This window comes from Sylvia atricapilla, chromosome 17, assembly GCF_009819655.1.
Source record: "Sylvia atricapilla isolate bSylAtr1 chromosome 17, bSylAtr1.pri, whole genome shotgun sequence".
NCBI lineage: Eukaryota > Metazoa > Chordata > Aves > Passeriformes > Sylviidae > Sylvia > Sylvia atricapilla.
This window is the reverse complement of record NC_089156.1, coordinates 342,413-366,411: the sequence shown is the minus strand read 5'-3', so window position 1 is coordinate 366,411 and position 23,999 is coordinate 342,413. Positions and strand designations below refer to the sequence as shown.

Sequence of the window (23,999 nt, the reverse complement as noted above, 5' to 3'; positions counted from 1 at the left end):
GCTGCCGTGTCCCACAGCATACGAACGGGACGACCCAGGTGTCCCCAGCCCGCCCAGCAGCCTGCAGGAGCCCTGGTGCAGGCAGGCAATTAGGGAATAGGTGCAGCCGTCCAAGGGCAGCCTCAGTGCCACCCACCCGGGACATCCAACTTGAAGCTCCTTGGGGACCCTGTCCAGCCCCTGACACCTCACAAATTCCACCCACACTACGGCAGAGCTGAACACCCCTGCCTACTGCTTGCCCTGCTGCCTGAAGAGCCCAGGCTGAGGCTGCAGGACAGATGCCAGGATACCTCGGCTAGAGAACAGCTGGACAACTGGACTTTCTTAGAGAACAGCTGGACAACTGGAGTTTTCACGAGAACTGGAGGGCCCCCAGAGCTCCATGAGGGAGAGCAGGGCAGAGGCTGGAGAAGCCTGCGGGCCTGAGGCAGGAAAAATTCACCGAAGCAGCCGCTTCCAGAGTGGGCCAGACCAAGGGCTGGGGATGGAGACCCCCAGGGGAAAGGAGCAGGGACCGCAGGACGAGGCCGCTGCGGCCGGCGGCAGCCGGAGCTCCCGGTGTCCCCGCGGGTCCCCGGGCGCGGGGCCGCAGCGCCACCCAGCGGCCCGAAGGCGCCACGGCCGCGGCCCGTCCGCTCCGGTCACGGGATCCGGGAATGGCCACGGCAGGGACACCTTCTTCTGGGCTCCAAGCCCCAGTGTCCAGCCTGGCCTTGGGCACTGCCAGCGATCCAGGGGCAGCCACAGCTTCTCTGGGCACCCTGTGCCAGGCCCTGCCCACCCTGCCAGGGAACAATTCCTGCCCAATATCCCATCCAGCCCTGCCCTCTGGCAGTGGGAAGCCATTCCCTGTGTCCTGTCCCTCCAGCCCTTGTCCCCAGTCCCTCTCCAGCTCTCCTGGAGCCCCTTTAGGCCCTGGAAGGGGCTCTGAGCTCTCCCTGGAGCCTTCTCCTCTCCAGGTGAGCACCCCCAGCTCTCCCAGCCTGGCTCCAGACCGGAGGGCTCCAGCCCTTGGAGCATCTCTGTGGACTCCTCTGGACTCTCTCCAGCAGCTCCACCACACACTCAACCCACAGCCAGCTCCAACTCACCCTCCTGGCTGCTCCCACCTGTCCCCTCAGCACAGGACAGCCAAGAACTGCTGCCACCACCACGTGCTCCACCCAAATCATGCCAAGCTGCATTGCTGTCTCAGGTGGGCAATGTCACCCAAGGAGTGGCAGGAACATCTACATCATGTCTGCATCATGGTGCTTTAAGCACCTCTGCTCTGGGACAAAAGCACATCCACCTCCCCAGGGATGAGCAGCTCCTTCCTGATCATGCACAGACCCTGGTGTGGCCTCTCGTCATGCTCTTGATGAAGGAACACAGTCAGCAAAGCAGGGAACAAGAGACCTGCACAGGCAGGTTGTTGGAGCTTTATTTCTGTTTCTGGGTTAAGAAACACAAATTCATTCTCTCCAAAATCCAGGGGAAAGGAGAAGTCACAGTGCTCCCTGGAGGGAAGGAGAGGACAGCAACCCCACACCAAATTTGATGATGATTCCTCCAAATTTAAGGCAGAGCAGGTTCATCTCTCGTCTTCAAATTGCAGGTTTTTTAACCTTGAATTTTCTGCCTATCTCCTTTTTTTGAAAAAAAAAAAAATCCAGAGCATAAAGATATCTTTTCAGTAACACAAAAATGGTTTAAACCCTTGGAATGACTCAGATCTAATCTCCTTGTTTCTCCACAGGTAAATTTTGAGGCCTTTGGCCTCAGCACTTGGGGACTTTCTCAGTGACTCATGGGGTCCCCAGGGAGTGCTGTGGGGTCCTTCCTTGTGCAGAGGAGCCCAGAACTCAGCACAGCCCGTGAAGATCCTTCTGCAGAGCTCCTCAAACCTTGCAGGGATGGGTAGGCATCTTCTGGCAAGACCTGAGTGGAAGAATTCTTGGGAGGTTGAGTCACAGCAGTCTCCAGAATGTCCCTTGTTCAAAGCACCCTCATGTGCATCCCAGAGCCAGCCAGCAAAGCACAGATACAAAGTAGCTCTTCTTGGTTTCCAGAGCTTGCAAGATCCCAGCTCTTCATTTCCATCAAGTGATTTATCTGGGTTGTGTCAGGGTTGTTCTGGTGCTACCACAGATGTGCAGTACCTGCTGGGGCCAAGCAGCCAGAGGATCAAAGCCTCTGGGCCACCTCTGGGAGTGGGGTGGGCTGACAGGACAGCCATCCCCACAGGATTTAAGACCACTGCAGTGTCTGCTTCTGAAATATCCACAGTTCCAGGGAGGGGGGCAGGCAGGCAGGAAGGAAGGAAGGATTGAAATAAATAAATAAATAAATAAATAAAGCTTGGGAAAACCCAGAAACAGTCACCTGTGGTGGTGTTAACACCTCTTACATTGGCAGAGCCTGACCTGGCTGGAGCAGAGCTGCCAAGAGGCTCTCCAAAGCACAGAGCAAAAATGTCAGCACAAGGAACAACCTTCGCTGGGTCTCTCTGCCAAGTCCCACCTGGATTCTGTTCAACTTCACCTTTTTGGCTTGAAATTTTCCATCCCAGAGTATTCTTCTTTCCAAGTTCCAGTGCTAAGAGCCACAGCCAGAAGGATGAAAAGCTGGGGCAGCCAAACACCTCAAGATCTGTTGGGGGAATGGTGCCCTTCACTGGCAGATGAGGCTTTGGAGAGAGAGGTCACTTTTCCCAGCTGTTTCAGCAGCTCTAATGAGAGAAAATTACTTTGGGCTGCATTAAGAAAAAAAAAAAAATTTGTCATTCCAGTGTAAAGCTGTCATGTTGCCAGCTTGAGGAACAGGGACTTGGGAGTGTTGCCTTCTCTGTCCCCAGGAAAATCTGTGGACGTTTGGCTAATGATGTTGAAAAACTGTTTGAGTACTCACAGAGTTAAGGTATGAGTTTGGGTGACAGCTGCCAGCACTGCTGTCCTAGGTCCAGTGTCCCCAGTGTCCCCTGGCTGTCCCAGTGTCCCCTGGCTGCCCAGTGTCCCCTGGCTTTCCTCTGTGGAGCATCCTCCAGAGCTCTGGAGGGGCTCTGCCCTGTGGGACAGCAGAATGGGGCTCAGCAAGGTGAGCCTGCGGATGCCATGGCTTGAATCCCTCTGAGGAGGGATGCTCCCTTTGATACTTCCTGGGGCAAAGAAAAATTACCCATAAAACTTCAACAGGAACAAACTTCGAATGAGTAAAATGAATCCACACAACCGCTGGAGTGAAAGGTTCAGCCTTGAAAAAAGCAAAATATAAAGGTTAAAAAAACCTATGAGTAGGTCAGCAAAGACCTGCAGCCTATGCAGTGAGCAAGGACCTGTGGGTTTGGATGTTCAGGGCTCTCTTAGCATCCCCTGGCCCTGTGATGCCCATCCCAGCTCTGGGGCAGGGACTGGCTGGAATCACAGGACAGAGCCCACAGGGGATGTGGAGGAGGAGGGAGACACAGCAGACATGGAACCCAGACAGGAGCAGATGGAGATGGAGAGCTGTGTCCAGTTGATCTGTCAAGTGACAGATGGCCTTCACTCTGGCCAAGCATGGCCAGTGCTGGCAGCCAGCCACTGCAGCCACTCTTCCCTTTTTCTCCTTAATTTCTCTCAGAAGGCCCCTGTATACCCCAGGGGGCTGTGCTCAGCTGCACAGAGGCTCTATGGTGCTTGTGGGAGGGTGGGGAACCACCGGGCTCTCAAATACCCTCTCTCCATCTCCAGGACATGACAAGATACTCCTGACACAAGAACCCAAGGTCAGAGAGACGGAACACCTCCAGAAAATAAATCTATTTTCAATTCTATTTTCTATATTTTTATTTTCTTTTCAGTCTTTTTAGGATCTTGCACACCATCTCTGGGGCAGGAGAATTAGGGAAAAGCATGAAGGTTCCCACAAAGTATTTGTCCATACAAAGGAGGAAGGTGGAAAAAAAACAAAATAAGGAAATAAAGAAATAAAGAAGCCAGAACAGCTTTTTCCCTTCTTTACAGACAGTCCAGGAGCACGAGGGAAAATGAACATTTCTCCTCACATTTTGTTCCACTGGAAGAGAAGTCCAAGTGCCCCTCTGTGCCACCTGCTTGCAATTACATACACAGAAAGTTAAGAAGCAAAACCAAGTGACACAAAAAAAAAATACTCATCTGCTGTGAGCTGGGAACCAACCTGAACCAGCCTGAAACCTCCTCTAGCCAGGAGCTGTCTCTGGCTGGGGCCATCCAGGCTCTGTGGCCACCAGGCCCTCACTGGAGCTGCAGCTGCCCTTGAATCAATCAGGTTTTGCTACTAGACAACCCTGTTTCTAGTTCAGTAATTAAGAGCCTACTTTTAGAGAAATAAGCCACCACATAAATCAATAAGGAGCAGCCAGATCCTTAAGGGTAAGGGGGGTTGGAGTTGCCCTGCTCCCGCCTCAGGAGCTTGTCCCCAGTCCTATGATGTGTGGTTGCCCCCAGCTGCTGCATGTCTGCCCCATGTCTCCACCTTGCTGGGGTCCCACAGGGCACTTGGAACCTTTGGCCCCATTGGTCTTCCCAGGCGATGCTCCTTGCAGGCAAAGATAGAGGGGCTCCTTAGGAACATCACCTGGAGGGGGTTGGGAGGATGCCTCTGGCCAGCTGGACCAGGAGAAGCTGGTTCAGGTCTCAGTAGCGGCTCTTGGAGGATAGGAGGGACACAGCCATCCACACAACATGCTCCTGCTGTCCCTGCCAGGGCTAAGTCAGCCTCCTGCCATCTCCTGCACACCCCTGGTCTGCCCAGGAAGAAGAGCCAAGCAAGTTCTGTTCCTGGGAATGTTCCCCTGGCACGAGGTGTTTTTTTTACAAAGAGCTAAAACAGAGTTGGCTCCCTTCCAGGCACTCTGGCATCCAGGCTCTGTAAACAACTCACCCACCAAGGAAGTCAGCTGGGAGAAAAGGCTTTTCATGTCCATTTCTCAGGCCCCACTTCCACTGAAACCTTCCAGCATGATCCTTTCTCAGGTGTTATGGCAGCAAAATTGTTTCAGATCTTCACCGATGTTCTTTTTCCCCCAAGCACACTTGTGGACATCTCACATGGCTCCCTTCTGCCAATTGATGGAAAAAGAGAAGGACTCTCTGCAAGAAATATAATTAACTGATGTGCTAAGCCTGATGTGTGTCTCCTGCCTTGGATAGGTTCCTTTACAGAGGCAATTTATTTTTTAAATGGCACTGACCTTTATGGAGACAGGAATTCACCTGGTATTTTCTCATGGCTGCTGAGCCACGCCCAGGAACTCACAGGAAGAATCAAGAGGACATTTATTTCTTGGGCTGCAAATAATTCACCAAAAATCATTGGGATGCAAGTGGAAAATACCAAGGACAAGAACACAGCCCAGCTTTCAAAATCCCAGCCATGCTAGGAGAGCTGGTCTAGGCTGGCCAGGAGATCAGCTGCAAGAAGAGCCACCAGGCATCTCTTTCCTCTGCAGGATCTGTGGCAGCTCTCAGCTGCACTCTCCAGGGCCTCGAACCCAAAGGAATTCCCCAGGAGCTGCAGCTCCCAGCCTGTGAATCTCCAAGTGACCAGCAAGTTCCCAAAACTCCTACTCTGGTCTCATAGAGGCAGGACACAGAGTGTTGCAGCCCCACCTGCCTGTGCCACACCTGGATGGGGATCACCCCTAATCCTGCTGGAGCAGCTGAACCTCCTGAGGCCTCTGCAGCACCAAGTGCAAGGGGAAAGATTCAGTTCCCTGGTTTCCCATCTGTGAGAAGGAAGGCTGGTTCCTCCACCCTGCTGCCAGAGTGTAGTCCATACTGTGGCACAAGTCAGAGTCAGCCCCAGGAGAGTGACACTGAGGCTGACAGGGTGTTTGAGGGGGTCAGAGAGTACCAACTCATTATCCAAACACGCCCCATCCTAAGACTGAGTGCTCCTGTGTACCCCACAGGGGTTTATCCCCTCAGAGTGGGCAGTAGTGTGTCTGGAGTTCTCCCTGAGGAGTTGCACAGAGGGAGATGTGTGAAGAAAAATAACCCCCTACAAGATGAGAACACACACGAGGCTGCAGTTTGGGAAGCCATCGGCCATTGGCGCTGTTGCCACCCTCAAGTTCACCTTCTCCTGGGTTTTGCCAGTAGATCCATGTCAGGCTCTGACCCACCCAGCTCCTGCCACTCCAGCAGCTGCTGCTCCAAGGAGCACCTATGGCAGAGATAGATGCCAGCTGAGGATCTACTCTGCCTTCACAGGTGCAAGTGTCCCTCCTGCATGCTGGCCTGTGGCAGGAGTGATTTGGTAGTGCAGGTGCTAGGCACAAGTCAGGCATATGGTTAGAGAGAAACACCTGACAGAGGAGGACCTGAGTCAGCACTCTCCAAGGAAACCTCAGAGGAGCACTGCTGGAAGCACAGTGCTGGGGCAGCAGGGCTGGAGGGCTCACAGAGCTGCGGGACAGTGAGGACAGAGCCCCAGCCCCAAGGATGGGACAGGTTTGCCCCTAGCCTGGCACTGGACTGGAGGAAGAGGAGAGTGAGGAAGGCTGGTTCCACACCCGGTGAGCAGAGCCAGCAGCTTCCAGGTCCTGTGCCCCAGCCCACTTCTACCATGAGGCAGGAGGAGTGATCATCCCACAGTTCTCCTTCCCAGGAGCGGCTGCTGTTACTCCTTGCCATCTGTGATGTTTGTGGTGTCAAAGAAGCCTCTGCTGAGGGCTGGCCCATGAAATATGCATGGCATGGCCTCCCATTCTAAACTGCAACTCCTCCAGTGCCAAAATCCCTCCTCACCTATTTGTCTCACATGCAAATGTTTCTTCTTTCTATAGCTTCTCAAACCATCCATAACAGCTTCTCCTGGATTTATTCCCATTGCTGGTGCAGGAGGCGAGAGTGCCCAAGGAAGGGCTTGGATGTGTGCTCTCCAGCCTCAGCCATGTTCCCCATGTGGGATATAGCAGCATGGTTGTGTCTGTGATGTGTGCTCCAGCCATGAGCTGGACTGAGCTTTCCATGCCAGCTGCAGCCACCTTGAGCAGGGATCGGCCCCTCTGTGCCTGCAGCACCTGCCTGGGCACGGTGGGGACAGGGACAGTGGCTTTGAGGGCATAATGTCACAGCTAAGGGGGATTAGGAGCTGGGGGTCAGTGCTCTGCAAGGCCACGGTGACCCACGAGGGCTTGGTACAGTCCCCACAGCAGCCTGAAGCATCCCTTGTTGGTCTCCCTGCCACTGGCAGGGCTGCCAGCTCTGGAACTTCCACTGCTTTGGGTACCACCATCCTGAGAAAAACCCCATCAGATTTCACTTCCATCAAAAAGAGGCTTTTTAACATTTTATTTCTGAGTTTAGGTCTGAGACTAAAGTTTCTTCAGAAACTCAGACCTGGTTTTGCACCCATCTGAATGCTGCAGGGCTGCAGCTCTGCTGGCACAGCAGGCAGCACTTGAAAGCTTTCCCTGCTAAGACCGGACAAGTGTTTCCCAGGGGTGACTGGTGCCATTTTAGAGCCTTTGAAGGGAATTTCCTCTGTGGCAATTGGCTGAGAAACAAGGTTTGAACTGCATCCCAAGAATGCACATGTGCAGTCTGATCACGGCAAGGAACTTTGGGTGAATTATTATTATCTCTAAATGGCACAAAAAAGTTAGCACAGGGAATGTTTTGAAGGAAGTGAATGCTTTTCTAGAGCTTTTTACCCAGCTCTGTCAGAGGCAATGCCACTGTCTGGCTGTCTCCGTGGAAGAACAAGATGTTCCCAAAGAAAACCTTACAAATGAGCTCAGGGAATCCCCGTGGTTTCACTGCCGGTTACAGCAATGTCAGTGTTGGGGAGGGCAGGAAAAAACAATTGGTGGAACTCATTTTCCCATCTCCTCTCTGCGCTGAGCATTCCCAGCACAAGATGTCACTGAGGAGCTGGATTTGGACATCTCTGCATCAGCCTGGAGTCATCCTCCAGGAGCCACTGGAAACGGGGCTGGAGAGGTGGGCACGGAGAAGGAACGCGGTTACAGAGAGAGGACGTGGGCACAGAGAAGGGATGAGGGCACACAGAAAGTATGCAGCTGTGATGCTCCTGTGAAACAGTCCTGCGAGAAGGAAGGAAGGTACCTGATCTCCCAAGCCAAGACTCGGGAGCGTTTCTGGCCGCGGAGAACGCGCTCCGTGATTTCCGGAGCTGAGCACTGGGTGTGACGGGGAGGAACAGCTTAGGCAAATGCCTGCCAGGAGCAGGACAGGCACTCGCCCTGCCTGGGAAGATCCCGAGGTCCTGCCAGTCCTCTCCGGGGCTCCACGGAGCAGGCAAAGCCCAGCAGCCCCAGGCCAAGACGAGAGAGCCAAGTCTGCTGCCTCACGCAACCCAAGCAGCCGTGGACCCCGAGTGAGCATTCAGCTGACACCCCCAAAAACGTTCATGCACACATCAGGAGGAGCAACTACAGGGGCTTGAAACATCTGTCCCCTGACAGGTCCCTCAGGTCTGAGATACCTTCTCCATGTGTCTCCAGCTCCACAAATTGGACGTATCACAGCTCGCCCCAGGGATGGCTACAAGGGAACAATCAGGCTTCGAGGCATCCCTTGGCCCTCCCTGGGGCTGCCCTGAGCAGTCAGTATCCCCTTGGCCCTGCAGGGTTGGCCCCGGTGCTCCCCACAGGTCCCCTTCAGGGACCACTTCAAGGCTCCCTTGGGACCACTATAATTTTCCCAAGGGCTCCTCCAAGGGCATGAAGCCCTCTGCCCGGCACCCAGCACTGCTCCAAGGAAGAGAGTTCCCTTCAGGCCCCACCCAGGGCTGCCCTTGAGCGCCAACTGCCCTTCCAGCCCTTCCTGGGGCTTCTGGGGAGAGAGGTGCGTCGGAGGCCGGCTGCTTGCTTCAAGGGGATGGGAATGGGAAAGGTACTGGGCAGGGGGCTGAGGGAGCAGTGTGCTGGGCAGGGTGGCTCCAGTCTTGGTGCTGGCCCCGGTGATCTTGCCAGTCCCGGTTCCTATCCCCGACCCGGTACCTATCTCAGTGTCGGTCTTGGTCGCGGTCCCGATCCCAGTGCCAATCTCGGTACTGGCGGTGGTCCCGGCCCCTATCCAGGTCCGAGTCCTAGTGCCGCTTCTGGCTTCGGTTCGAGTGCCGGTCTCGGTGCCTGTCCCGCTCCCAGTGCCTCTGCCGCTCCCGTCTTCGCGCTGGTGCCAGTCCCGCAACCAGACCCGGTCTCAGCGGCGATCCCGATCCCAGTTCCCATCCTCATGGCGGTGACGATGCCTGTCTCGGTGTGCCAGCGCTAATCCCATTCCAGTCCCGCTGCTGATCTCAGGATCAGCCGCTGTCCCGGTGCCGTTGCCAGGGCAGCGCCAGGAAGCGGGGCCCGTTCCGGCGGCAGCAGAGCGCGGCCAAAGGCGGGGCGGAGCGGGGCCGTGGAGCTGGGGGCCCGGGGGCGGTCCCGCCCAGGCCCTACTTAAGCCGGCGGCGGGCGGCGGCCCCGCCGTGCCCATGGCTCTCCCGAGCGCCGCCCGGGCGTTCCGCGCCGCCCTTCGCCGCTGCGATCCCGCGAGCCGCCCGTGCTCCGCGCCCGCCGCCCCCCGCGGGCCGGCCCCGGCGGCGGCGGGCGCGGGACCCCGGCCGGGGCTGTCTCCTCCTCCGCGGGGCGCGCAGCGGCGCCCGCCGCCGCCCGCCGTGGATTTCGGGGACCCGCGCGAGGCGTTCCGCAGCAAGAGCAGCGCGGAGCTGCTGCGGGGGCTGGTAGTGCTGGGGCTGTGCGCCGTGGAGCCGCTGGTGCAGCACAACCGGGAGGTGGGTGGAGGAACGGGATCCGGCTTGGGGGGGTGCTCCGGGGCGGTTCGGATGGTTACCGGCTCTGAACCGGCGGGGCTCTCGCTCAGGGGCCGCCCGCTCCGGGAGGTGTTAGTCCCCTTCTGGAGGGAGTTCTCGCTCCGGGGAGTTCTATCTTGGGACTGCGAGTCCCAGGACGGGGAGTGCCCCTTCCGGACGTGGAGGTGCGGGATGGGGGTTCTATCGCTCCAAGGATGACTGCTCCAAATGGGGGGATCTTTCGTTCCGGGAGAGTGCTTGTTTTGCAGGGTGTTGGTGCGTGCCAGGGATACTCTCACTCCGGGGGATGCCGCTCCTGTGCTGGGGGGGCTTTCACCCTAAGGGTGCCCATTTCGAGACGTGTCATTCTCCTTCCGGGGAGACTCTGGATCTGAGGGTGCGCGTGCTGAGGAGATCTCGGACCCGGGCCGGGCGGTGTGCCCGTTTTGGGGGATGCCATCCTGGGTCATGGGGACTTTTCCTCCGGGGGTCCTCCGGGTGCTGAGCCGCCGCTGTCCCGCAGCTGCTGCAGTTGTGCCAGAGGGTGCTGGGGCAGACGCTGTTCGAGCGGCTGATGAAGATGACGTTCTACGGGCAGTTCGTGGCCGGGGAGGACCAGGAGGCCATCAAGCCGCTGCTCCGGCGGAATCAGGCCTTCGGCGTGGGCGCCGTGCTGGATTACGGCGTGGAGGACGACCTGGACGACGGGCGGTGAGTGCGGGGCCGGGGCGGAGCGGGGGCGGCCCCTGGCCGCGCTGCCATTGGCTGCGCCCGCCCAGCCCCCCGCTCCCATTGGCTGGGAGGCCGCTGCGTCACGGCCTCGCCCCCCCGTGCCACCGCCCATGGCCCGCACACGGCGGGAACTGTGACCCACACACGGGACTGTGACCCACACACGGGACTGTGACCCACACACGGGAATGTGACCCACACACGGGACTGGCGGGGGACTGTGACCCACACACGGGAATGTGACCCACACACGGGACTGGCGGGGGACTGTGACCCACACACGGGAATGTGACCCACACACGGGAATGGCGGGGGAATGTGACCCACACACGGGACTGTGACCCACACACGGGAATGGCGGGGGACTGTGACCCGCACACGGGAATGTGACCCACACACGGGAATGGCGGGGGAATGTGACCCACACACGGGAATGTGACCCACACACGGGAATGGCGGGGGAATGTGACCCACACACGAGAATGGCGGGGGACTGTGACCCACACACGGGAATGTGACCCACACACGGGAATGTGACCCACACACGGGAATGGCGGGGGAATGTGACCCACACACGGGAATGTGACCCACACACGGGAGTGGCGGTGCCCCGCACTCGGCAGGGGGCTGTGGCCCGCAAACGGCGGGGGCTGTGTCCTGCATACTGGGGTGCTGGGCCCCCACTGAGCTGTATCGCTCCCCCCGCCCCTCTGCACACACCGGGTGCTGCCGCCCCGTCTGCTGCACCCTCTCTGTCCCCATCTATTCCTTTGCACACACCGGGCTGCAACTCGTCCCTGGCGGTGTTGTACACCCAGAACCCTCCTGCACACCCTGAGGGGGTTCCCACCTCTATCCTTTATCTTTTAGGGGATGCTGACTCCCTCCATTCCATCTTCTCTCTTGTGTGCTGCCAGCTACATCCCGTCTTCCCTATCCCCCTGCGGCACTGTGTCCCCCTCACCCCTCTGCACACAGACAGATAACACAGCGTTGCTGTCACGCCTGAAGTCCCCCTTCCCCAGCCACTATTGGGATGCTGCCCCCCATTCCCGACCCCTCCATCCCCCACCATACGAACACTGGGTGCTGCCTTCCACATTTTGGTGGACTCAGTGACCTTGGAGCTCTTTTCCAACCTTAACAATTCCATAATTCCGTGATTTCCCCCCTCCACCAATTCCATCGCTCTCAAGCTGGGGTGGTGCCCCGCTTTCCCGCACTGCCCCAGTCCCGGGCAGCCTTCACTGCCTACTGCCCTCTGCCAAGAGCTGGCAGCAGCCCAAAGCTGCCGGTAACTTTCCATTATTCAGGCTCCAGTTCCGGTCAGCTGCGCTCTCCGGATCGATGGGCCGCTGGCCAGCACCCCACGGTCACGGGGGTGAGCGGTGTACCCCACCAACGACAAGGGTGGCCCTTCCAGAGGACACTGGTTGGGGATGCGCCGTCCCCCGGGCAAGGCTCCCTGCTGGCAGCTGGGGACCCTGTCCGGCTGTCGTGTGCTTGTCAGTGGCGTTAAACACATCTCGAACGGCTTTTTAGGGTGGTTTGCGAGCAGAGTGTGAGTCAGGGTGGTGATGCAGGTGCTGCCGCTGGGAGTCTTAATCTCTGGTCCACACCCGGGCAGTGCTTATCAGGGACCCCTAGGTGCCGTGGCGAGTGCCACTGCCCCTCGCTGCTGCTGCCATACATCCCCGGGAGTGATGGTCTGTGTGTCTGTAATGGGAGCAGGCACTGGTGAGGGCAGCGTGGGCACGGGAGCTGTGCAGGGGGAGGCAGGGCTGTGCCTACCCAGAGAGGGCTGCAAACTTTGGAGTTCTTCTAGAAAAGCTTCAAAACACCCCACTGCTGCCTGGCAGGAGGGTGGGTGTTTAGAAGATGTGTAGCCAGGTGTTTCTCCCCTGGACACACATCCATGGTCCGGGCAGTGTTTAGCATTCCCACGGGGCTGAGCCAGCAGCATCGGTGCTGCCAGGCTGGCACTGCTTCCCTCCATGCCTGGCTGTGCCTGGGCCAAAGGTTTTCCTGTGGTGATTATAGACTTTCAGACAGGCCCTGCCTGTACCTGTATCCCTTCTACTGATGGGTGCCAGTGGTTTCTGAGCTATCTGGGCTGTGTTGCTCCCCCTCTGCTGCAGATTTGGGGTTTGCACGTGTGGTACTCCTGGCTAGTTGACTTCTGTCTGTGCTATGTGGGCCATTCACACCTAAGAGAGTTCTCAATGCATCCCTGCCCAAGTCCCAGTGGGATTTGCCTGGATGTCAGAAGAAGAGTACTCACCCAGAGGATGGCTGGGCACTGAACAGGCTCTCCAGGGAGTGGTCATGGTCCCAAGGCTGCCAGAGCTCAAGAAGTGTTTGGACAATCAGGCACAGGGTGAGATTGTTGTCCTCTTCAGGGCTAGGAGTGGAACCTGATGTCTTCATTCCTGCTTTCCACCTCAGGATGTTCTATAATTCTATGAACGAGACCAAGCACAGGGTGGCTTTGGAAGGGTTATGTTGGATGCTGTCTTTTGCCAGCCATCACTCTGGGTCCTCCCTTGGTCTTTTGGGAGTAAAATCCCAAATTGTCAGTGTCTCTGCCAGGGCTGATGCTGAGTTGGGCTGCACATGGTTGAGAGGGATGGGCGGTCCTGGGTTCATTACTGCTGGACTCCGGAGCTGTGTCCTTGCCTTTGGTGAATGCTTCAGGATTCTGCTGCTGCTAGCCAGGAGGTGGGGTTACAAACCACAGCAGTCAGTGGGTGTTTTGGCCTCTTGTTGCCATCTCCTGTTGTTCTTCTGGAGCAAGCCCAACGTAATGGCAGGGAAATGCCCTTTCCACCCCAGCAATGACCTGGGGCACCTCTTCCACAGCCTTTCCATCTGAGAACAACAATGCAAAGTGGACAAGAACCGGTTCATCCTGCCTGCTGCAGGCACCTGCCTGTCCTGCTCAAGCTGGTGTCCAGGACTCTGCCAGCTTGTCCAGGAGGCCTCAGCCATGTGCTGAAGGCTGCTGCCAGGTCATAGTGACACAGCTGGAAAATAAGTGTCCTGCAATCAGCAGAATGCTAGGGGCTTCAGCATGGCTGCAGCCCTGGGTGGCGGGTGGAAAGGCAGCACTAGGCAGGGGCTTCTGGTACCTATGGGGTGAAACAGCGAGCCCCCCATAGTGGAGGTGGTTGTAGCCTCCTGGCATCCTTGAGGCCATTGCTGACCCACGGGCATCCCAAGATTGCAGATGGGGGGCTGTGCTGACAAAGTGCAGGGACAATCATGCCCCTAGCATTGTCAGATGATCTTCAGGCTCTGCCATGCAGAGCATGGACTTGGCTTCCTCTAGAAATTCCTTGTGTGGGTACCTGACACTTGCCCCAGTGTGGGATCACTGTCCTCAGCCTAGCCAATGCTGCTCCCAGAGCTGCTGCCTCCCCTTCTCCTCCTGTTCCCGGTGCTGCTGCCACCCCTGCCCTGTGCTCTGTCAGCATGTGCCTGGGATCGTGGGGCAGCTTCTGTTTAGCTTGAAGCTCTCCAAGGCGGTCCTGTGGTGGTCCTGGGCTGGTGTGTGCTGACAACTCCTGCATGGAGCAGGCTGAAGGCTTGTTCTGCCAAGGGCTTTGCTTTATTCCTACCTGTGGGCTTTCAAGCACCACCTATAGCTCCAAAATGTACTTAATGCAGCCATGAGTCTTTTCCTTGGATGTAGTAATTCAAGGACAGCTTTTCTCTGATCCCTCATCCCCTTTGCCAGACCCATTTGCTGCTGAGCAAAGCAAACACACTGTGTTGCTGGGCACCCTCCAGGTAACCTCCAGGGCCAAAGGGATTATTTCTGACAGTGGGACCTTTGTGCTGCTTCTGAGCTGGTTTACTTAGCCTGATCCAAAACTTCCTGAAAGCCCCATCTCTTGTCAGCTGGATTACCTTTCCCAGCCATCCCGCAAGTCCTCACAATCTGCTTTAGGCAAGTGTGAGCTCCCAGACCCTGAGCTCAACCTGGAGGCTCCTCCTGTCTGGATACAGCCTGCCAGGAGCATCTGGACAGCACCTGGAGATGAGATCTGCTCTGGGGCACTTGTTGTGGGTTTGCAATGAGAGGGATGGTCAGGTATAAGCCAGGTTCCATGGCACTTGGTGAGTGAGGAAATGGCTTTGCTGGCCACGATTAATATTGCAAAGTGAGCAGCTGATATCCAGGGCAAAGTTATTTCTTCAGCTGGAAGGAGCTTCTGTTATTTTGCTTGATGCAGAAGAACAAAGCGATCACCATGGCACTGCTTTGAGTGCCCCCCTAGACGATGAAGGAACAGCTGCTGCAGTCATGGAGCAGAAATGCTGCTGGGAAGGGTGTGTTTATTTTCAGGAATATAAAACATTCTAACTCCAAGGGTGCTGTTTGCTATTTGAGCTGTATGCCTTTGCTCCAGCCACTTGTCCCCAGTGCCTTGGATGGTGTTGCCCAAGGTGGGCCTTGGCTTCAGAGCTGTCCCCAGCCCACCGGACTCATGTCTCTGTGTGCCCTCAAGTCACAGCAGTATTCAGCTGAAGCTGTCCCCTATGCCATGCCACCTGCTCCAAAGGGAGCTTCCACACAGCAACGGCTTTGCTGACAAATCCTATTTCTGAGTGCATGGTCTCTCCTTCGTTTCCTCCACCCTCTGTACTCAGGGACAGAAAGCTGCTTTCCCTGTCCTCAGGCAAATAAAATCAGGAAGCAGAGCCTGCTAGATAATATGCCTGCTGCTTCCCATGAGCTCCAGCTGCTCCTGCCCTGCCTCATGCCAGGCTTTGTGGCACTTTGAGCAATGTGGGGCTGTCCCTGGCTCCAGGGGGCCAGAGGAATGGCTTTTTTCCAGTTGTTTATGCTTCCAGCAGCCCCTAATCCCTGTCACAGGGTTTCCAAACGGGAGAACACGTCCTGGGACCATGCCATGTGCCTCTCTGCTCTTTTGTCCAGGCCTGCTGGCTCTGGATGTGTGGCTTTGCTGCTTCTCTCACACTGTGCTTCTTCCCCAATGGGTACAGCCAGCTTGGGGACAGGGATGCCAAGGCAGAGATCTCCCGGAGGAGATTGATCTGCTGCCACCCAGGGCTGCTCTCCAGGGTCTGCAGCTGGGTTTAGGGTGTTAGCAAGAAGACTTAGCTACTCAAGCTCAGGTAGGATCTCGTGACTTGGCCAGCATCCCCCAGTCTGTCAGAACCCTGTTTTCTCCATGGCAGAGAGTTTGAGCTTAAAATGACATCTGAGGTCAGCTGGAGTTAAAACAAGGCATTGTTTGTGAGTTCTTGGCTGAAGCCATTACATAGGGGCAGCAGGGCACCCTTGGCTTGATGTGCTCAGGTCTGGAGAAGCTCCATGCTTCATGGTCTGGCTGCTGGTGCCATCAAGGTGAGGAGGCAGTGGGTTGAGGCTTGGTGTCACCACAGCAAGGACCATGAGCAGGTTGGAGATGGAGCATGCCAGCCCCACTGGACTGACCTTGTCCTTGCCATGGGGTGGGCTTTTGGAGAGCAGCTCTGAACCCTGGGACAGGGCATCCTCACTGTGCTGCCTCAGGGCTCTCAGGTCTTCCCTGGGTAGATGGTGGAGCCCTGTTCCCTTCCGCAGGTGAGTTTCAGGTATCTGAACTGCCTGTTGGATCCCATCGGTGATGGGATGGCAAGGGAAGAGCAGGGTCCAGCACCAGGATGGCAGCACAGGAGCCTCAGGGCTGCCCTGTCCATCAGTGTAGGGTTGCAGGGGGTTGCTGACCTGGGCCTTATCTTTCCTGTTTCTCTTCTTAGCTCCCGCACCTCTGCAGCCGAGAAGGAGATGGGAGGTGAGTGACAGGAGATAGCCTGGAGGTCTGGGCACTGCAGGCCTGGTGTTGTGGAGGAAGGACCCAGATACCACAGCCTCAAAAAATGAGCTGGATGAAGAGCAACATGGTGTTTGCCTCAGTCTTCCCCCTCAGCAAGGACTCAGACTCTGCTTGGGCACAGAGCAAGCAGGGCCCATGTCAACACTGGGGGCTCTTCTGAGATCCAAGCCAGAGCCTCTCTCCCCTTCACCCACCCTGGAAGCTCCTGGGGAGGCCATAGGAGCTTGGTGGGGCATGGCCCATCTCCATCTTCTTCCCACAGGAGCAGAAAAACAGGACAAGCAATACAGAGCCCATCAGGGATTTGGGGATCACCGTGGTGGAGTCACCGGTGCCCACACCTACTTCTATGCTGATGAAGCCAAGTGTGACCAACACATGGAGACTTTCCTCCGCTGTATTGATGCCTCAGGTGAGTGCTCCATGTGTCCTGGACAGCTCCACTGTGCTGGGGACTGCAAGGATCTCTCAGTCCCACCACACCTTATCTCTCCTGCCCGAGGGCTGATGGTCAAGTTGACTCTGTCCTTGTGGTTCCATCCAGGTGGCAGCTCAAAGGATGGCTTCTCTGCCATCAAGCTATCAGCACTGGCCAGACCCCAGTTCCTGGTGAGTGCCAGAGCTGTGACAGAGTGTGGTGGGGCAGAGCCAGGGCCACAGATGATGCTTCTGGCAGGTGCCAGGTGGCATCTCTAGTAATGGCAGTGTGGAGTGGGCACTTAACAGCCTGTCCCGTGGGAGCCCAAGACCCCTAGAGACTCTGCCACAACTTTTGGGGAGACACAAAGAACTTAGAAATTTAAAGGTCTCAACATGAAGGGGAATGTGTGGGGTCTGTCGGGTTTGGCTTAGCCAAGGTGCCCTGCTCTGGGGTCAGCATCTGCCTGGGGCTGGGTGTGATCTTGCAACGCCCTGGCAGGACAGGAGGCTCCAGCCTGGGTGTCTTACCTGGAGCCCTGTGTCCACAGGTGCAGTTCTCAGAGGTGCTGGTGAAGTGGCGGAGGTTCTTCTACCAAATGGCAGCAGAGCAGGGCCAGGCCGGGCGGGCAGTGCTGGACACAAAGCTGGAGGTGGAGAAGCTGCAGGTGAGGCAGGTGATGCCTGTGGGAGGAGGCTGTGCTGCAGGGATGCACTGCTGGAGATGGCTGTGGACAGAGGTGCCAGAGCAGCCCTGAGCTGTGACATCCCAAGCAGACAGACCTCTGTAGCCTGATGTTTCTTTTGGTGGCAGGAGGGACTGGCCAACCTCGGCATTGCGAGCAAGGCAGAGAGCCAGCAGTGGTTCACAGGCGAGAACCTGAGCATGAGCGGGTAAGCTGCCTGGGAGCTGGGGGTGCTGCAGGGCAGGGACTCTGGGGGACTCTGTCCCTGAGGCAGCAGCAAGGGGAGGTCTCCAAAGGCCAGCTCTGGCTCAGCTCAGCAATGCAGCATAGGGGAAGCTTGGGTGGCGGTGACGAGACAGGAGAGGGTGGCACATGTCATGTGTCCTTCCTGCTGGTGGGAGTTGGGAGATGATAGAGAGCCCCCCTGCTTTTGCAAGACACCAGCAAAGACCTGGCTCTCTGCACCCAGCACTGTGGACCTGCTGGACTGGAACAGCCTGTTCGACAGCCGCACCAAGCTCTCCAGGCCTCTGCTCATCCCCAACAGGATGGTGGGTACCCACCTTTGCTACCCCAGAGCGGTCCCACAGAGTGTTTGTGGGAGCAGGGCCAGGGTCTTGTACTTTGTCCGGTAGGTGCTGGTGGCTGCAAAGCTCAGCCATGCTGTTAGCACTGCATGCAGCCGCCAGGCTGGCAGGGTGTCACACCGTGCTGGCTGGTGGGGGCTGGGGAGCTGGGGTGGGGCAGCACTCCTGGGGATGGGTTCCCTCCAGAGCTATTTGTGTAGAGCTGGGTGCAGGCAGGGTGCCACAAAGCTGTTCTTGTTTCAGACTGGGCAGCTGGAGCCTCTGCTGTTACACTTCAGCGAGGAGGAGGAGCTGCAGATGAAGCGGGTGCTGCAACGCATGGATGTCCTTGCAAAGGTGAGGGGCCCCTGGGGCTGGGGGAGCCACAGGGGGGACACACGGGGCAGGCAGCCCTGTGAACCCAGCCTGTGTTATTCATCCCCAGAGAGCCAGGGAGAAGGGTGTGAGGCTGATGGTAGATGCAGAACAGAGCTACTTCCAGCCGGCCATCAGCCGTGTCACCGTGGAGACACAGCGCCGCTTCAACAGGAGCCAGCCCATCATCTACAACACTTACCAGTGCTACCTGAAGGTGAGCCCAGCATGCCCCAGTGCACTGGTGCAGATAGATGGAGACCTCATCTCCTGAAGCCATGGCGGTACAGTGGCACAGCTGCTGAGGCAGTCAGAGGTGGCACTGGAGCAATGACCTTGTGCCATCTCTTCCACTTGGTCACAGGAGGCTTACAACAACGTGACAGGGGACATGGAGTTGTCACGCCGGGAGGGCTGGCACTTTGGCACCAAGCTGGTGCGTGGTGCCTACATGGAGCAGGAGAGGGAGAGGGCAGCTCATATGGGCTACGAGAATCCCATCAACCCAACCTATGAGAAGACCAACGAGATGTACCACAGGTAGGGGACAGCCCCAGTCACACTGCTGCCTGTTGCCCCAGTGGGAAGAGGCCTCACCAGAGGCCCACCTTGCCTTACAGGTGCCTGGACTATATCCTGGAGGAGATCATGCATAGCCAAAAAGCCAGTGTGATGGTGGCATCCCACAACGAGGACACAGTGAAGTTCACCCTGCGTAGGTGGGTGCTGGGCAGGAAGCATGGTGAGGCAGGGACAAGGGGCTTGAGGAATGTGGGGGCTCAGCAGAGATGCCGGGAGATGTGCTATGGTTTTTCAGGTCCCCCCTGCCCTCACCTCATGGGATCCTGGCTCCCACCTGGTGCTCCAGGCTTTAGATGGGGCTTGGAGCTGCAGTACAGCATGGTGTCCCCAGTGCCTGCAGAATTGGTCCCATCGCCTACTCAGAGGCTGTTGTAAAAACAAATTCCTCAAGTTCTGCCTCCCAGAATCCATCTGGGATGTGGTCAGTGCCATGATGTCCTATTTGGGGATGACACCCAGTCCTCTGGTGGGACACACTGCCCTGGTGAGCTCTTCTGTGTCTGCTCTCCCCCTGTGCTGAGGTTTGTTTTGCAGGATGATGGAGCTGGGGATCCATCCCTCGGACAAGAAGGTGTGCTTCGGGCAGCTGCTGGGCATGTGTGACCAGATCACCTTCCCCCTGGGTGAGTGATGGGAGTGGAGGGCTTGGCAGAGGTGCTCCAGCCCCACCAGATCCCTGAACAGGAGCTGTGGGGTCTAGGGGAGGGAGGAGGGGAAGACAAGAGGGAAGGAGAAAGGAAGGCAGGCAGGAAGGCGGGCAGGAAGAAAGGAAGACGGGCCTGTCATAGACCACTGACTGAGCACAGGTGCCTTGCCATGGGGAGTGCTGTGACCCCTGCATGGGGTTTGTGGAAGATGTAGGTGAGGATATAAGGGAAAAGTCACATCTCTCTTCTGGAGTTCCATGAGCCTGTAGTGGCTGGGCAGGGACATTCCCACTTTGGAGTCTGAGCAGAAACTGGGGTGGCCCTGGTGAGGCAGAGACTGGTCCTGGCAGACAGAAACCTTCTCTTGTACCTCCTCAGCCTGTAGGTGTCCCTTGGCTCCATGGGAGGTGCACACTGAGTCCTGGGCTCTCTGCTAACGGGATGACACCAGCCTCTTGTGTGACCTTGTCCTCAGCCACCAACCCTGGCAGGAGAGCAGCACTGCCAGGGGCCTGGACAGAAGGACACACAAGGGTCCAGGTGCCCAGCCCAGATCAGGGACTGATCCCCCTGCCCACACCAGTGTCCAGAGCAGAGTTCCAAGGCCAGCAGAGCAACAGGAAGCAAACTGGGCAGTTGTCCAGTGCAGATGCCACTCGGTCCTGGACTTCTATTGGAAGCGAGGCTTGGCCGCCCATCTGCAGCCTCCTCTGGTCATGCTAGAAAAATGTGTTAACTTGATGTTTCTGGTTGAACGCTCCTTGAGCTGGCCCAGCCCCGGCTGCTGACATTCCCAGGGCTCCTGGTGACCTCGGCCCGCTCCCTCTGGCACTTTCCCAAGCTCCCAGTGCTGAGCCGGGAGAGATGCACTGCTGCTTTCCCCACCAGGCTCCACCGCTGCCGGGATCCCCTTCCCAGTGCCCAGCCAGACTCCTGCACATCCATCCCTGCTCCAACAGCACAGTCTCAGGGCATGGGAATGCAGGCAGGGAAGGGCAGGTGGCTTATTTTCCTTTCCCCCCACCACCTTTTTTTATTTGTCCTCCTGTCTTTTCTTCACCCCGATTTTTATTCACCACTTTTATCCTCACCCCTTTTTTCCCCTTCTCTGCCTTCTTTCTCCCCATTCCTCCTCCTTCCTGTCCCTTTCTCCCATTTCCCCCCTCTTTTCCCCCTTGCCCCCTTTTTCCCCTTTTCATGTATCTTCCTCCTATTTCCCCTTTCACATGCTTTCACTTTTTTCCTCAATTTTTTACCTTCTTTTTCCTTTCTGCACATTTTTTTCTCTCTGGGCACTTCCCTGACCCGAAGCCTCTCCCCCTGCAGGCCAGGCTGGCTTCCCCGTGTACAAGTACGTGCCCTATGGGCCGGTGAATGAGGTGCTGCCTTACCTGTCCCGCCGGGCCCAGGAGAATAGGGGCTTCATGCAGCGGGCGAACCGCGAGCGGGACCTGCTCTGGAAAGAGGTCAAGAGGCGTCTCCTCACAGGAAACCTCTTCAGCTACTGACCCCAGCCTCAGCCTTGGGGCTCTTGTACCTTCAGCCTGAACCACTGTCACCATTCCCCATCCCAGTTCTGCTGTAGCTCCCCCAGTCCCCTGCTCCCTGGGAGAGAAGTGTCCTTATTGCTGTTGAACCACTCACACCTTCCAGTGGCCTCTGGGATCGCCCCAGCTGGCACTGCCCCCGGGATGTCCTTCTGCCATCCCATGGCCTCTCTAGCTGTGCCAAGGGATATGCTGGGGCTCTCCTGCCAGCCTGCCCTGTGCCTTGATGAACACTGTCCCGGTCTTTTTCCCCTGGCAAGATTGCACAGGGTGATTTGTCCACTTGCCTTGTGCCCATGGGCTCAGGTCCAGGTGGGCTGGGTAACTTGGGGACAAGCTGGCCTCAGCCAGAAGTTCCTCCAGCCTCTGCCAGGGTTGGAGCTCCACCAGACCTTTGAAGAGGCGGGATGAGCCGCTGTTGCCTGTCCCAGACAGCTACCTGCCTGCTCACTGGCTTTGCACTGACCAGAGCTGGGCAGGTCCAGGCTCTCCCCCATCCCACTGGGATATGCTGCCTGGAGTTGTCCATCCTCAGGCACACGTCTGATGGAACAGGAGGGGTGAGGGGAGTGGGCTGGCCCCATCACTGTACCATTCCTGCCCTGCTCACAGTCCCTGATTCTAATGATGGACCAGGGGCAGTGGGAGCACCAGGAGCTGGACCATAGCTCGTCTCTGCTGTACACTGGATTTGTCGAGAATGGAAATTATTAAATCACAATTGTTCCTGCTCTCATCTCTCTCTCTGCTATTGGGCAGCCACATGTCCCTAAGCACTGTCATAGTCTCAAAGGGGGTCAGTGCTGCACTCCGTGGCCTGAGCCAGAGCTTGGGGAAAGAACTGGGAGCGGAGGAGCTGTGGAGCCTCCTGTGATAGATTTGGGGGGAGCTGGGAGCCCTGGAGCATCCCCCTACCTGCAGAGGGGGTGTGGCAGCATAAGAAAGCCTCTTCCCACCCTCAGACCTGCTTTTGGGGGATATGCACCTGCAGGCTTTCACACCTCACATTAGGGGCACTTTTTCCTGGGCTCTGCAAGACCACAGGCATCTCTGGGATTCCCTGCCTGGAGCTGTGGCAGTGTGTCCTTTTTTTCCGAGTCCCTCTACTTGGTCAGCCACCCACACCAAAGGGGTGATGTTTTGGCTTTCCAGAACTGTTCATCTCCTGCCTTTTCTCTAGCTGAGACTTTTCTCCCTTAAAAAGACTGGAGGGGAGCAGGGAGCCTTTCCTGGAGCATGGGACAATAATAGCAGTGGTGCAGACAACAGCTGGACTTCTGGAATTAAAGAGAAGATGGGAGATGTTCTAGGCCCTCGGCTGTCTTCCAGCCCATGCAGGATGCTGTGATAATGTCGCTGAGTACCCTGGTGCCTCAGGGGCTGAGCTCTGCTGCTGCAGCTGCACCCAGGGCTGGCTGATGCAGCTGTTACAGGAGCAGCTGTTACCCACTGTGAGCTTCTGCAAAGACCCCCAGACATCTGTGTAGTAGGGCAGGAGGAACCCCTCTCGACCCTCTTTTTTGCAGATAATCCCCTCCCCAGCCCTCTTCCTAGGACAGGACAGCTTTGCAGCCTGAGTCAATGGTGTTGTGTATGCCTGTTTGCGGGGGCTGTGTTGGGCTGCAGGTGCTGTCTCCTGAACACACCAAGGCACAGGATGTCCTTGAAATCCCCAAATCCCTGGTTCCCCACAAACTTTCACAGAATGTCCTCAGCTGGAAGGGTGACACAAGGATCTGGCAGCCTCGGGACCATGCCCATTCCCTGGGCAGTGCCTAGAAAAGGGGAAGAACCTTTCCCTGATACCCCACCTAACTGTCCCGTGGCACAGCTATGCCCATGCTGAGCCAGAAAATAGCAACTGCCACTCTTATTTCAGGGTGCACTGACTCAACCAACCCTCCCATACCCCAGGCATTCCCCACCCTGCTCAGTTTTAGCTTTTGCTGCTCTTTTCTACTTGTCCTGAGGGAAGAGGAGGCATGGAAAGGCAGGAGGTGTGTAGGACCCTGTGCAGCAACCCTGCTGCTCGCAAGGCTGCTGCTGCTGCAGCAGGGGGGAGCTGGAAGGGGAAAGAGTCGTATCCTTGCAGCAATCATCCTGAGAGCCTGGGCACAATGAGGATGGCAACAAGTACCTCATACTGTAGGTCTTCCCATGCCCCGCTGTGCAGTCCTGCTCACCAAAGCAGCCATCGGGGTTTTTGAATCATTGACAAAACAGCATCTTTTTACTTAGTTTTGTGTTCAGAAATACTATAGTGTCGGGGTTTCTTTCTTTTGTGGTGTTTTCCAAAACACAGAAAGACAGGAGACAGGCACCTGGCAGGGTCTGATATAGGAACTGCAAATAATGGTGGAATGGAAAGCATGGGCCAAGCTCTGCATAGACAACAGCCTGCCTGGGACAAGGGGGAGAGGAGGGAGGGAGGTGGGTGCTACCTGTGGGCTGCACCAGCCAGTCCAGAGCACCGTGAAACCTCCTTCTGCCTTTTCCCCACAGCACTCTCAGCTTCTCTAGCCTCTTATCCCAGCTGGCAGCATCTTCTGAGGAAGCAGCTTATCTCTCTGGCTACAGCCCAGTCCCTGCCCTGCCGTGGGTTACATGGGTAGAAACAAAGCAGTCAAGATGCACTACCGGCTGGCCAAGAGAAAGAGAAGTTAAATTCATGGAAGTAAAAAAAATGACAAGAGCTGACACATCCTCACACAAAGCACCAGCACAGTGAAGGTGAGGCAGGTGATCCTGCCGTAGCTCATTGTGACTGGGACAGTGGAGCACAAGGGCTGCTCAGCACAATGCAGGGAAATGAAGAGAGCAGGATAGGAAG

At 56.9% G+C, this 23,999-nt stretch overlaps 1 protein-coding gene and 1 long non-coding RNA gene across 3 annotated transcripts; one reads left to right on the top strand and one right to left on the bottom strand.

Annotated features, from left to right (window-relative positions):
• Positions 1–1,408: 1,408 nt before the first annotated feature.
• Positions 1,409–5,439, bottom strand: LOC136368752 (uncharacterized). Of its 2 annotated transcripts, none has more exons than XR_010744906.1 (3): positions 4,888–5,439; positions 2,893–3,048; positions 1,409–2,737 (listed from the first exon to the last, which is right to left on the bottom strand). It is a non-coding gene; the product is annotated as an uncharacterized lncRNA (long non-coding RNA). The 2 variants fall into 2 exon arrangements; XR_010744907.1 differs by having other exon boundaries at positions 4,892–5,439.
• Positions 5,440–9,598: 4,159 nt separating this feature from the next.
• On the top strand, positions 9,599–21,900 carry PRODH (proline dehydrogenase 1). The gene is made up of 14 exons (XM_066331116.1): positions 9,599–9,753; positions 10,295–10,482; positions 16,273–16,307; positions 16,612–16,761; positions 16,894–16,958; positions 17,318–17,434; positions 17,581–17,660; positions 17,922–18,003; positions 18,283–18,375; positions 18,464–18,610; positions 18,758–18,933; positions 19,014–19,112; positions 19,510–19,598; positions 20,949–21,900. The coding sequence occupies exons 2-14, from the start codon at positions 10,346–10,348 to the stop codon at positions 21,128–21,130; spliced, it is 1,452 nt and encodes a 483-aa protein (XP_066187213.1). The 5' UTR covers positions 9,599–9,753; positions 10,295–10,345; the 3' UTR covers positions 21,131–21,900.
• The last annotated feature ends 2,099 nt before the right edge of the window (positions 21,901–23,999 follow it).